This window comes from Rutilus rutilus (assembly GCF_951802725.1).
Source record: "Rutilus rutilus genome assembly, chromosome: 10".
NCBI lineage: Eukaryota > Metazoa > Chordata > Actinopteri > Cypriniformes > Leuciscidae > Rutilus > Rutilus rutilus.
The window spans coordinates 23,756,081-23,771,540 of NC_140215.1; the positions used below are offsets into that span (position 1 = coordinate 23,756,081).

The 15,460-nt window shown below is 39.8% G+C and overlaps 1 protein-coding gene across 1 annotated transcript; it reads right to left on the reverse strand.

The window, feature by feature from the left end:
• fzd7a (frizzled class receptor 7a) lies at positions 1–5,480 on the reverse strand. The gene has a single exon (XM_084421037.1). The coding sequence runs from the start codon at positions 2,321–2,323 to the stop codon at positions 662–664; it is 1,662 nt and encodes a 553-aa protein (XP_084277163.1). The 5' UTR covers positions 2,324–5,480; the 3' UTR covers positions 1–661.
• Positions 5,481–15,460: the final 9,980 nt, after the last annotated feature.

Below are 15,460 nucleotides of genomic sequence, written 5' to 3' on the forward strand. Positions count from 1 at the left end.
TTAAAAATCTAATCATTTTATTCAGCGAAACTGTACAGATACAAAGGTCTCTTACCAAATTTTAAAAACCAAGTAAAAAACAGCAAGATTATTTTCATAAATACATATATTCTTTGAGAAAAGGTGATTATTTACACATTTCAACGTTTAAAGGGAGCTTGCATAAATTCACAGCTGTACACATGCATTAAAGAGTCCCAATCCTAATGCGTACTTGACGGTCCATGAAGTATGCATGATTGTCGACGTAGGGCTGCGAAAGTCATACAAGTCCCCAGTTATGTGTATAAGGCAAATTACTTCCAAAATTTCAGGTACAGAACCGTGAGCATTGCGCAAAGCATTCAGTAGGCTACTGTCTACAGAGATCACATCTGCAAATGATATCGTGTTACACAGAAATACACTCAAATGTCTTTTTCACATACATATAATATGAGAAACCCCAATGGTTAAACAGACTCAGGCTGATAACACTGTTCATGATGGTCCGCTTCCACTGTGGAAACGTCTAGGCACACAGTAGTGTCCACAAAACTCACTCAACAAGTCTCGTTTCGCGTAACGGTTCGCCATGTCTCCGCTCGAGACATTTATCTCAGAGAAAAGTTGCATGGTCATTCATAGCCTGACCAAAACCAAACACAGACTCGCTTCTTTTTCATACCGTCGTCTCGCCTTGGTTGCTATTGCTGAGCCGTTTATAAAACCTGCGCCACGACTGCAGAGTTTTCCCAGACCATATCCAAAATCCAGAGGTGATTCCTACGATCATGGTCATCAGGTACTTTATCATGAACACGGTAAAGTCTGGAGACATAGGGGCGAAGTTATTGACCGGGCAAGGGACGGCGAATCGCTTGCACGTCTGCATGTGCCAGGTCTTCTCCCATTGCTCTCGGAAAGCCTGCTCGTAGAAGTAGCAGGCGATCACGATGGTCGCGGGAACCGTGTAGAGCACACTAAACACGCCGATGCGCACCATCAGCTTCTCCAGCTTCTCCGTCTTGGTGCCGTCGTGCTTCATGATGGTTCTGATGCGGAAAAGCGACACGAAGCCGGCCAGGAGAAACGAGGTGCCGATGAAGAGGTAGACGAAAAGCGGCGCCAGGACGAAGCCACGCAGCGAGTCCACGTTGTAGATGCCAACGTAGCACACACCGGTGAGGAGGTCGCCATCCACCTGGCCCATGGCGAGGATGGTGATGGTCTTAACTGCTGGGACAGCCCAAGCGGCCAGGTGGAAGTACTGAGAGTTGGCCTCGATGGCTTCATGACCCCACTTCATTCCCGCAGAGAGGAACCATGTGAGGGACAGAATGACCCACCAGATTGAACTCGCCATGCCGAAGAAATAGAGGATCATGAAGAGGATAGTGCAGCCCTCTTTTTTGGTGCCCTGCGCAACGGTCTTGTAACCATCGTCGTTGAATTTGTCAATGCACACGACTTTGTCTTCAAGGAAAAAGCCAGCTGCGTAAGCAACAGCCACCATGAAGTAACACCCGGAGAGGAAGATGATGGGCCTCTCCGGGTAACGGAACCTCCTCATGTCCACTAAGTACGTGAGAACTGTGAAGAGTGTACTCACACAGCACAAAATGGACCAAATGCCCACCCAGAGCCGGCCAAATTTGACCTCTTCCTCTCTAAAATACATCAATCCGTTGGGTCTAGTGGGCTCACATGGCGCCCCGCAGTCCTTCTCGCCCATGAAGTGGTACTTCAGATAAGTGGGCACTTTGAGCTGCAGCGGGCATGTGAATTGCTGGCTGGGTCTGACCACGCTCGGCTGTAGTGTGATCAGTTCTGGCACGTAGGGCGTCGGGTTTGAGGTCGGGCTTCCCGCGTCCGAGGTGTTCTGGCCCACGCAGATCTCGCCCGCGCCGTGGACCGGGAAGTTCTCGCAGCGCAGTCGCTCGGGCCACTGGAAGCCGAACTTGTTCATGAGGGCCTCGCAGCCTTGTCTCGCGCGCTCGCACAGGGAGCGACACGGCGGGATGGCTTGCTCGAGCACAGTGCAAACCGGCGCGTACATGGAGCAGAGGAAGAACTTCAGGTCCATGGAGCACTGCACTTTCACCAGGGGGTAGAACTGGTGCACCTCCAGCCCGGCGTCCTCCTGGTTGGTGTGACCCAAAAGGTTAGGCATAATGGTCTGATTGTAGGCGATGTCCGTACAGAGAGGTATCGATATGGGCTGGCAGAAGCCGTGCTCGGGAATGGAGATGCCCTTCTCGCCATGATACTGAGCGCTGGACGGCTGCAGGAACGGGGTGAAAAACAGAAGAAAATATACAGTAATCCCGCAACAGTGTTGCATTTTGAGGAAAGTCGTTGTTCAGTTGATTCGTTCTGAAAGAAATGAAGCTGCGCGTTCACAGTCAAAGTTTCTTTGTGACCAGTTCGTAAATGATTTTTTTTTTTTTTAACTCCTTGTTTGAGCTCTTGTCACGATACTCGTGGTCTGAAAGCAATCATGTTAAGCAAATGAGTGGATGTGTGAAGGAAGCCCTGACAAAAGTCCGAAAATAGATCCAAACTAAATCCACAAGGAGCGCATAGTTTTTCTTCTTCAAGGTTTTTGAGAGAATCTTTCGAATGTTATTTCGAGTTTTCCGTCTGTCTCTCCAAATCCCGCGTGTAAAAGCCTGTGTATCCTGTGACTTTAGAAACTGCCTTCCAGAGAGTCGTGTTGATGCTGGAAAACTTAAGTCGGGTTTCTCGAGCAGAGCGCGCTCTCGTGTGCGCTGGGTAGACGCGCTACTCACTGACTGGAAGGTTTGAGCGCAAGTGAGGCGCACATACAATAATGTGCCGTCGGTTTCCACACACCCCTCATTCAAAATCACTGCCCCTCGATGCGGGGCGCCTTGAAACCACTAGAGTTTTAGACCAATCACAGGTTTTGTTTTCCTTTGCGTCTGCTTTTGATTGGTCATTGGTTGTAATTGCGGTGGGTTTCAGCCATCAGAAACTTTCCTTCTATAGACGGTGGAGAAAAAAAATCCATAGGCTGGGTTCTGAAAGTGTAGTGATTCTTTTGGGCATGCAAAACGGTGCCAAACCTTGCACATGACTAATACTAAGTCAGTCAATTTTAGTTTCTCAATTCAAATCCAGCTTTTAATTTTTAAAACCCTTCAAATGATAATCATGTGTGTATGTTGATAGTCGCCATTAAAAATGAAAAATATTTGTTTACTAATTTGCGTAGTAGAAGTATAGCAACACTGAGTCAATGTACAAAATGTAAACACCCTTTTATCTGATTGGTTTTCTTGTTATAAATCGGAAAAAGCAGAGATAAAATAAATTCCTTTGAGTAAATAGCCTACATCTTTCCCAATCTAATATCAGCATATTTGTTATTTAAGTAGCCTATTGTTTTAAGGTAACATTACGAAATAGACAATTAAATGGTCTGAGTTTAAATGTTAATTTAATGACACACCTCACACCCACTATTCAGGCTGGCTTGGAAAGTTAACTTGCTAGAAAGCATGGTAAATATTTTGATTATTTTCATATAAATTCTCATGCAGAGTGGGTGGGGACCATCAGCTAAACAATTTGGACTATTTAAGGGCAAAAAATGCTGAGAATTAAATGTACATGAAGAGTATGTCCATGTAAGGAAGAGATTAAGAGAAACACTACATGAAATCTGCCTGGAAGATTCTGTGAAATAGTACATTAAGGTCCAGATTAGAAGCTAAACCAAACAGAGTTTCAGTGGTGCCAAAAATGTGAAAAATTCACAACTTGTTACAATTATAAACCAATTAATTAATAAGTGTCTGAGACCAGCGGTAGCCAGAGCTATTGGCTTATTGAATAACTTATTCTTAATCATAAATAAAAAATCGTCTTCCCTCTGCTTGAGTGAGTTTTAAAAATAGATCTGAGCTTTATAGCTGTATGCCTGGTTACGTGGTATGTAAATGTGAGGGCTGAGGGAGATGATCTGCTCTCTGGACCTCAACATCAATCACACGGAGCCTAAAGCTGCTGCCTCAGAAATGAGCGCCATGGCACGCTTATTCTGGAACTCACCGTACAGCTCTACAGCAGCCCATGTTTGATCACTGGGCATATACACTCACTTCATCTTTCAACAGACATGCAACTTAAAACTTCGACCGACATTTTCTTAAGAGTATACTTCTCTGGCTTATTAGGGCTAAAAAATACATCCAGTAAGTTGTTCTGATGTTGTTTTAGTGATATTGACTTTATGAATTCATGATTCTTGTCCCTTTGAGGAACAATTTGAGAACAGAATAAGGTTAAAAATGCTACTCTGCAAGAGTGATTTACATAATTTTGTGTTTTTAATGTGCCTACATGTATAGGACTAACAAAAGTAGGAACAACTTTAAAGCTGAATATGTGAAATTTGGAAACGATATTGAGAGATGGTATGATGGTTGTATGGGTGGCTTGAAAAAATAAATGATTTAGTACAGATGATTTGACAAGTTCGAAAAGTTCATATGAGTTTCTAGTATAGACTTCATTAATATTTGTGGTTTCCCACTGGACCTTATTAGCTCTCATACAGCTCAGCTCCACATTTTTACACTTCAACTAAGAGAGAAAGTAAAGGGAGGTAATGAGGGGAATACGGGTGCCATGTAGTGGAATAAACTACGTGATCTGTTGTATTTTGTGAAATGATGTGAACTTCATTGGAGCCATCAGTTCAACTCTCCAATCTTATTTGGCTGTGCTTTGAGTATTAACCTGTTGGTCGTACTTGTTTTTGCGGCTAATTGAATTTGACCTTTAATCATCCTGACAAAAAATCAAACCACTGCTTTTAGTGTGTCAATATTTATTGTCCTTTCTGTGTTTTATAGGCCCAGTTAGAGCTCTGCATGTCTTCATTTTTTTTTTATGACTAACACACTAAAAAAACAGCATGTGTATATATTTTTTAATGCGCCAACAAATCATTCTATTTGAAATACTTTAAGCATTATAGTATCTACAAATATTCTACAACATTTGAATCAAGAATCTTCTGTCCTATTTGGTTTATAAAGAGGAGACATCTTAAGGAATCACAATGTCTTGGAAAAATAATTATGTTTTTTCTTTCAACTAGTTGTCAGTGAAGCAACTTAAATGATATGTGTTTTACTAATAGTCAGTGATAGTTTCAGAGAGGTTGATTTCCCAAGGGAGACGCTCGGATACACCTACCAGCACTAGCCGTCCCTTGAGACAAAACTCAACGTCACTGAGATTAAAAGTGAAACATCTCTGACATGACCCAGCCTGAGAACTAACTGTAAATTTCCAGGAAATTTTGGAAATCAATTGTTAGTTTTCCAAGAACATTTCCTCCCATTGGTGCTATGTTTTAATCACTTACATTCTGCAGAAAAAAAAAAAAACTAACATGTTTTCCAGATTGTGTGGAGTTTCTTTTACAGTTGGATCTATTGATGCTCGCCCCATCAAAGCTTCATGATTTAGGATGTTCTGTACATGAGGAAATCTCATTACACCATGCTGGATTTGCTGTCCCAGAGATGTTTTTATCATGCACATTCTTCATGCATTTCCCCCAAATATTAACACTAAATAATATCCCTGTTCTGAACCTTTAGTTTCATTTTTTCATATCTCCCCATTTTGTTCTTAACTTATATTACATAAAAAAAAAAAAAAAAAGAAGCTTTTTTCAAATTCGAATGGCGCTAGCAGAAAATCCCTCCCCCGGTCATTCAGCTCTTTCAGTAGCAGGTCCGTAAATTTGCGGGCGAGTCTGTTTTGATTTGGTCAAGCCCTTGGTTTCCCGTAGTCTGGCACCAACGTTAACTTACAGAGGACTGTGGCACATAACTCAACACTGCATACACGAGCAAGCCAAATAAAACGCTTAAGGATGGTCAGTGAGCGCTTTGAGGCACATCGTCCCGGGCAAAGTGTATATCACTGTGGTCATTTAGCTACCGTGTCAGACTGTAAAGCTCTGGCTCTCTTCAGTTGAGATTTTTCCTGCAAGAAAACCCTCAGAGTCACACACCCAGATATCTGCATGGGTGGTGCCGATATATTAACCCACTACTCAACACTTTCATGTTTGAAGAAATGTTTGCTCTTTTCTAAATTAATAGTGTGCATGTAAGAGAAGAAATACAAACCTGTTTTATACCCTAGTTATGTAGGTCTGGACTTGCAGAAGAATGCCACAGCATTCATCAGCATTGCAGCTCCATTTAAATGTCCTTTGTTTGTATTATATTTCCATTGCTAATGGCAAGAGAGAGTATCATGATTCACATACATATTTAAAAAGCCCCAGGCAAGTCTGCCTATGACAGTGGTTCTCATGCACTGGGAGAGGTGCAGGCAGCAGATGAAGGGATGGTGTCTGCGGAAGGAATGAATGAAGATAGTCATGAGAGAGAGAGAGAGAGAGATCGAGACAGATAAAGGCAGAAAGAGAATGAGAGCCACAGGAAATGCAGGTTACGCTGGACTCTTGAGCATTGCCTGAGGATAGGCTGCAGGCGCTGTCTCATAAATGACAGGAGGCTTAAATTCAGTTCGACTAATACGGCCCAGTGTAATGTGGAAGGGGTTAATACGGCCTCTCCAGAGAAACATGACGTCCACAGAGCAAAATGCTGTTGATATGGATCTAAGATCACGTGCTCGGGCACAACATGAGGAACACCAGCTCGTAATATTTGTAATTCCTTTAAAAATGTGTCACACACACACACACACACACACACACACACATACACACACACACACACACACACACACACACACACACACACACACACACACACACACACACACACACACACACACACACACACTAAGAGCTTTTGAATGTCCGTTTTTGTGTGTTTGAGAGAGAACAAACTTGTGTAGTTCATGTGAGAGAATTTTTAGGGTGTTTGCATGTTCATGTGTGTGTGTGTGAGCTGGACCTGCAATTAATTAGCAGTTTAAACTCCCTCATTTATTCTTTGCGCCAAGAGCTCCGTCCCTCTCCAGCTTTCCGTGTACTGCTGTCACAGGGGACGGGAAAAGGGGAGGAAAGCTTTGGTTTAGCCCTCTGATCATCCAGCTTACTGAACATCACACTGTGTTACGGAAACAGAGCTCCAGGCTGTCTCCACAGGACTTCATGACAGATATCCACACCTTAACTGCACCAGAATGTGATGCTTAAGATGTTTTATTGCCACACAGTTTAGTGGTATGAACACACTTTACTCGTAAACTCCCTTTTTGACATGTTTATGTATATATTTTGTGAGTTGACAAGTTAGTTTCGTCTTATCTTTCACTCTTTCCTCTTGCTTTTTTCGTAGTGTGTTCTTCCTGACCCTGCATGTGCACAGTTTCCCCCCCTCCTGTTCTGGTCGACATACTTCTAAAACTTTCCACTGATGGAGTTTGTCTGTCATTTGTAAAACTCAAGTGGCCAGCTGTCAGAGAGCAGGCGTCTGTCCTATAATCCCTTGATTCAGAGCAAGATTTTCTCTTTTTTCTACAATGGAAGATGTACTCGTCATATAAACACGCTATACCGTTAACCTAAACACAGTCGTCTGGCAATATACATTTTAAGGGAAACAATTTAGAGAAACGTGGGCTCATCAAAGGCGAAATGAAAGAAGCGGTCTGCAGGCTGCAAACACACTTACATTACTTAACTGTAACGTTTGTTGGTTTAAGCTGGTCTTCATGTTGTCAAGCTGATGTTTAGCTAGTTTAGCTGGGTGGCCAACTGGTCAAAACCCCTTTAAAACCTGACCAGGCTGGAAGACCAGTGAACCAGCTTTTTTTTCCAACAGGGTTAGTGATTTTTGGCACTAAGTTTCTACAACTTTCAGTTAAATAAATATGCAAACCTATTTATACGGATCACCCCATATTTATTTTAAATAACATATCTGTAGTAGATTTAGTAGTATATTTTTCCAGTTTATCCAGTTATTTCTCAGTATACAAGTTAAGTGTCTTGTAATAGATGTTATGTCATTGTGACATGGTATTACACTAGTGAAAAAAAGTATACATAAAAAGAGAACTTACACGGAAATAATATACTTTAAAAGAATATACTTCTTAATATAGGCTACTTAAGTATGAACTTAATGTAATGTTTCCGGACACTTAATTTTATGCTATTTACAATTAAATAAAAATGTATTATAGTTAAAAGTTGTATTAAATGGAAATAGTTTATTGACCCACTTAAGTAAATATTTATATGGAATATTATTTTGTTTTTGAAATATTATTAAAATGTACTGCTGAATGTACTGTCAAGCATTTAGGTAAACTAAAACCTAAAATATACTATAATGTCATTTTTATTGAAACTTGGCATGGATTTAAATATTTGTAATTACACATTTGTAATGATTGAGATGCAATTTGGTACTTTTAAAATATATATCCCTGGTTTCACAGACAAGGCTTAAGCCTAGTCCCATGAAAGATGCACACCAGTAATGTTTTTTTTCCAAGGCATGTTCATAAAAGCCACTTAAATATCATAATTGAACTAAAGCCTAATCCTGGCTTAATCTAAGCCCTGTTTGTGAAACCAAGCAATAAAATTCAAGTTAAAATGAAACCGAATATACAGTTAAAATTATAATTATTTTAATTGTAAGTATTTTACTTGTGCTTTAGCATGTTAATCATTAAAGGGATATAGTTCACCCAAAAATTCAATTGTTGTCGTTCCAAACCTGTAAGACCATCTTTCATCTTTGAAGATATTTTTGATGAAATCCGAGTGCTTTCTGACCCCCCCCCCCCCCCCCCCCCCCCCATAGACTGCCACGTTATTACTACTTTCAAGGCCCAGAAAGGTAGTAAAGACATCATTGAAATAGTCCATGTGACATAAAAAGTATTCTCGTCTCTTCATAACATTAAGGTTGAACCACTGTAGTCACATGGACTATTTTAAAAATGTCTTCACTACCTTTTTGCACATTCAATACATTCAAAAATGTCCACAAGGGTAGTCTTCATCACGAGCCATGTGTTGCTACTTTCATTTACTGCAAGTCTTCATTTTTTTTCTCCCACAGAGGTTTTAATTTCACAGAGTCAGTGAGTGAAAAAGGAGATGAATAAAAAAGAGGCTGTTTTTGGTCAGCGGAGGTGGTAGATGAGGGCTAGGACCCGTCAGCCTGCCTGGAGTGGACTAGAAGGGGGCGAGTATGTCAGGGAGAGGGCTGCTCACCCAGCCAGCTGGACTGGATCCGTCAATGGTTTACAGAGCCGCTACAGTACGGGGCAGAGGTATGCTACCTCCACAAACCTGGAAAAAAAACATGGCCGCCAGGAGAAACTGAGTGATGAAAGGATGATTTATGCAGTACAAATACGCAGCACGTATGGTCTGCTAGCAAATGAGCGGGTAGGCTGTTTCTGGCTGCTGGGGTTGTGCTGTGAAGGATACGTGCTGCCGTTGTAGAGGGCAAGAGGCGGAGGGATGTTTTAACAGTCTTATGTAAACCAACTGGGGTGGGGGCGGCCATCTTGTGTTTATCACATGTCAGAAAAAAAGCAAGGCCAGGGCACCTCTGGGAGCTCAGTGCTGTTTGAAAGTGGCATTCTTACACAGGATTAATAAACAAGGCGACCCATTGGATGGCTGGGAGTACAGGACCTCAATATGTGCTGCACTTTAGCAGGAGGGGACCTTCCTTTGTTTTCACTGAGAAAGAGTGTGTATGTGCCGTGTGTTACTGTTTGGTCTTGATGCTGTCTGATTGAAGCACCTGGATTTTTAAATTCATTTCACTCGATCAGGTCTCTGGCTAGAGTCTTTCAGTGCAGAGGAACATGTGATGAAACAATGAAGTGCCTGTCCTATATTTCTATAAGTATCATTTCTTGCACCCTGACAGCTGCATAAGCCAAGTTGAATCAAAGGTCTGAAGGAAACAGCTGCTCCAAACATTTTTCAACTGTAGAGGGGGGTTGTAGAGGAGAACGTATCTCAATCATATCTCAAACCGCATTGTGCGTGCTGCTGTCTTTCTCTGATTACTTGTATAGCCAATGTGACCTCATTAGAATCTAAATGTGTCACACTTTAAATTAGGTGTATTTAACTATGTACTTACATCAAACAATAAGTACAATGTATTTATTGAGTTCATGTTGTATTGCAAAACACTTTTGCTGCTATTGAGGTGGGATACGGGTAAGATCAGGGCTGTCCCTGTTTGGGGGTATGAGTAGGTTTAAGGGTGGGCTAAAAGGAAAGGGAAATGTCAACTGTGTGATTAAAGATGTAATTACAGAAGATAATATCTGATGTAATTATACATGTAGGTAATTATATATAAGTACAAAGTAAAACATGTATGTACACAATAAGTGCTTTTTATCAAACTATAATTTAAATGTTAGTTGGAAAGACACATAATATAAAGTGGGGCCTTCAAATGTATTTGTACATACACTGTAAATAGTTGTAATGTGTAATTGTTACCTTAAAGTATACTAACTTTTGTTTGTGTAATATGTCTGGTTGTAATAATGTTAAATAAAATAAAAAAATCTGAAATGTGTACAGTGTATAGTATGTTTTAAACAAGCATCACTTTTGCATAGAAACTGAAACATATAGAATAAACATATTTACAACATCTAAAGCATATATTATTTGTATAACACACAAAGGTTTATGTTATTTTGAATTCATGGCAGAATTTATCTTTTTCATCATGATTTACTACATAAAATAAATCATTTTAATGACATTACATGTATTTAAAGCTCTGTGACACTATATTTTGTGGATTAACTAGTTTCTTATTAGCATATTACTAGGATATTAGCTGTTTATTAGTACTTATAAAGAACATATCAATGCCTTATTCTGACCATATTCTACATACCATAATCCTACCCAATACCTAAACTTAAAAACTACCTTACTATTAATAATCAGTCATTATGAGTTTACTGAGGCAAAAGTCACAGTTAATAGTAAGTTAATAGTGGGAATTAGGCCCTAAAATGTGACCAATATATTTAAAGTTCCCCTGTAGTCAATAATTGTATCCCTTAAAACTCATCTTTGACCACCAAAATGACATATTTAAATGTTTTTTTCCCTGAAAAAAAAATTCTTCATGCCTTAAAATAACTTGAATGTAACTCATTTAGCCTCATTTAGTATACGCTGTTCTATGAATAAACAAATTAGCCCCGCCTCCACTCACACCAGCTCAGAGATCCACTTGCTGATGATCACGCGTTGACGTGATTGGTTACAGGTTATTTGTGACGTCAGAAACACCAGCGATTTCAAACCGCGTTTTTGATACTGTCTTTGGTTCACTGCCGTTTTAAGTAGAAAATACTCAGCAATTATGAATTTGTACATGGTTTACATTTTAAAAACACCCCATAGACATAAAACAACATTAAAAGCTTGATTTTCACCACAGGTGAACTTTAATAATATATTATATTAAAACATATATTTACATTAAAATATCAAGAGCACTAAGTATCACTTTTTTATTAGCCCCATCTGCATTTCATTATATATATATATATATATATATATATATATATATATATATATATATATATATATATATATATATATATATATATGTGTGTGTGTGTGTGTGTGTGTATTTAAATGAAATATATATATATATTTATGCATAATGTTTCTCCATAATTTAAGTAAATAAATCAATGAATATTCTGCAATTAGATTGACTCGTTCACAAAATTTCTCTTCTGACTAAGTGTCTATCCAAACAAAATAAAAATGTAAGTGTAAACATCACTAATGAATATCTATAATATGAATTCTAATGAGATTACCCTGTTACTCGCTCCGAGGAGATGTGGAGCCCTTGTGAAAGAGTTATGTGGTTGCACTGGTGCTGTTTGTGTTGCAGTGATGCTAAGAGGGGTTTGTATCGATCAGCCTCTTTAAACAAACAGCCAAGCGGGCAGCTATAGGAGAGTTCAACTTGAAGGAGGCAGCCAGTCCAACTGTGTCTGGCAGGTTTGGCTCTTAGCTTGACATAAAATCAATGTTCCCAGCTGATCACTGCAGAGTCGACCCAGACTTTTGGATGCCGCCTCACCTTGTCAGAGAGTTGGCTTTTAAGAAAAAAAGAAAAACATTTAGTGGAGCTCAGGGATGGAGCCTGGTGTTTTTACTGTAAAGTTCAAGAGGCGTTTACATAACCTAGAGCAGAACTAGGGTACGGTATTGATCCCCTCACAGCTGGACTACTGAGGTTAGAGCTACACAGTCAGGGATATTAACACTTCTAGACAAAAGACAGCAGCTACAAGTAGGATAAAGGGATGAGGCCTGTGGGATGAGTTGGTGAGCATGGGGTTGTTTCATTCACTGCTGCATTCATTACGCTCCACATGGCTGCTGTTTCATGCAGCTTAAGCAGCTTGGGAGATGTTTTTGTGATGGCTGCTGAGTTGTGCATGTGTGTGGATTTTCAACATGGCAGAATGTGGAGTTTGAATGTTGTATACAAGATTGTGAGAACGATAGTTAGCTGTGTGTGTTTATGTGGAGTATTCTTAGCTAAATATCCCCCTGAGGCGGAAGTAATAGTAATTAGCCCCAGGGGAGCTGGGGTGCTGCTACGACCCCTCTGGCTGTGTTCCACTCTGAAAAACATAGTGTATGTGTTCATGTGTATCTTCAATGCTGACTGTGACAGATCCCAGTAATAGTGCACAACCCTTGAAGCTGCACAGAAACGGGGTCAGATACTATCACATTTTCAAACTTTCTGAACTATCTATCTATCTATCTATCTACCATATCTAACTCGATCTATCCATTTTACCCCCTTACATTCAGATTCACACTGCAGTTCTGTATCCTGCTCAATTTAATTTTAATTCAGTTACTGGAATTAGGTTGGAATTTAAAAGCCACTCTATCACTTTATTCCTTTCATTCCAAACATCCACTTTGTTCACTGTTCAGACACCTAACCTTTCAAATGAACGAGGAAGAAGTGATGTCACAGGAAAGTAGTGATGTGGATGGATGAGTGAAGGGTTTGTGTCACAGGATAGTGGATCAGGGAGGGCCAGATCCCTGCGAGAGATGGGCCATATAACCTCAGTAAGCTTTATAATCCTTCTGACAGGTAAAAGGCAGGGGAAAGACATCTAAATTCTGGACAGGTACCCTCTTGTTCATGTTTTATTTATCTTCAAATCTTCTGTTTTACTCTTTCTTCTTTCTTCTGTTCTAACTCTTCATTTCTGAGCATTCCACACTTTTCTCTGTCATCATGATTCATGAGGGTTTGTTTTTCTCTGTGCGTCCAAGTGGATTTAGTTCTAATGGATGAATCATTCACAATAAAATCTATTACACGCACATATAGAAGATAGGGTGAATTGTCATGTCATGTTTGCTGACTAAAATAAAGGTTCCAATTACCCCCCAAATATTTTTAGTCTGGTGCCATTTTTTGAGCTAAGAATTAAAATGCTTTTATTTTTCTCTGTAAAATGAAATAAAACTGCCTCTGTTATATTCTTTGATAGCCAATCAAAAGGATTTTGAGGCGCTGTCTGCCTGTCAATCATTTTGCGCGTTCACAGGAATCAGTCCATATGCAAAGCCGGATTTCTCTTGTCAACAACGGCGAACACAGCTAAACGAAATAGGAAGACAGAGGAGAATAAAGTCACCAAAACAGGAGCAAGAGGAGAGGTTTTTCATCGCTGCAGAGAGCTGAGAGCTGAGAGCTTCAACGCGTTTGAAAACAGGTGCCGAACTTGCTTCGCTTTTGCTTAAACAGGTAATGTTGTGGTAATGCCAAAACGGCGCGGTTAGTAGAAAAAGGGGACATGTTTAGTTATTTGGCTAAAGTCTCCAAGTCGGCTATCAGCGATTACAGCAGGTTTTATTTATGTATTTGTTTTTATTTTTTTAGTTAAAAAGACATCCCTGTTGTTAAAATGCTTGAATTGTAGCACACTTGGCCTCCTGCTGCAATTTCAGTGCTACACTAGCTTCCGGTGTTGTGAAAGCTCTCTCTGTCATAGGCTATTTCTAATAACTGTAGGCTAGATCACAACCAATTATATTGTAGTAGATATATATTCTATATATTATTAACTAGCCTATAGTAAACATAACATTTTAGTATATTATATTGAAACATAACATTGTAGGCTAGTATTTTATTGTAAAGGTGGATTGTATCAACATTGCTTTGTCCTGTCGTGTGACATACACTTCCTCAAGATTACATTTTTTGATTCATTTTCTCATAATTTCCATACACTGCTCTGCACCGAAAGTTGTGGTGGCCACTAAGACTAATTATGTCTTCACATGCATCAGACTTATCGTCAATAGCCTATGAGTTTCCTGGTTAAAAATTGGACAAATCACCCTCTCAAGTCATATTTATCAATGGGGAATTTTGATACTCTAGGCCCAGATGTTCAAAAAACTTAATCTGGATCAGAATAATCTAGATTTGGAATCTAGGATCAGGTAATCCATCTTACTTTTGTGCTGGTTTTTCAAAGCAAAATAGGATTGGATCACTCTGATCCAGATACACACTTTTCCAGATTGCCAAATCTGGATTCCCATTTCTCCAAATGGGGTTATATGTTTACTCCAAGGTATGTCTACTATAGGTAGACGTGGTGGATCAGCTGAGAGTCAGCTGATGCGAGCTTGACTGACGTGACCTGCCAGAACTGACGCTATACGCTTGATTTCTGTTCTGTCTGACAACAGAGCACTTGAACGTGATAATCATGACTTTAGAAGTGGGAAGTAGGAAATTTCCTATAGCATGTGAAGGCAGCATTAATATTGCAGAAATAATAGAGCCCATTAGAAGCACATGCATCTGATGTAAATTATGTAGCATCAACTTTTTCTCCAAAAGTCCATAAAGCGATCTCAAGATAAGAACTCATACAGCCAATAAGATAAGGTTTCTTTGCTGTAGGCCTACTTTTTTTTCTTTTTTTTTTGCAAAGAACCTTTATTTTTAGAAGTTTAGGAATAACCCAGTCAAAAAGTGTGCCACTGCTATGTTTGGTTCCTGTGGTTTGTGTAACTTTTGTTTGTGTCGTGTATCTGCATGTGTGTGTGTGTTTGTGATCACATGTGGTTTCATTATAATTTTCCCATGTTCTCAACTCCAAAACACGTACGACAGGTCTCCAGTTTCCATGACGACCATCGAAGATTTGTTGTTGTTCTCTAATGGAATGATTCTCGCCTGCCACTGTCTCTGTCTGTTTGCCGATGCTCCAGTTTTAACCCCTCTTATTTGCGCTGCTCCCAGATTATACTTGAAGCATAGAGCAGCTAACTAAATTTCCATGACGACTAATCTACCCCTAAATACCAAAAGCAATCAGGGCTTATTTCTACATTTTTTTGTCATCCATTCTGTTTTTGTAT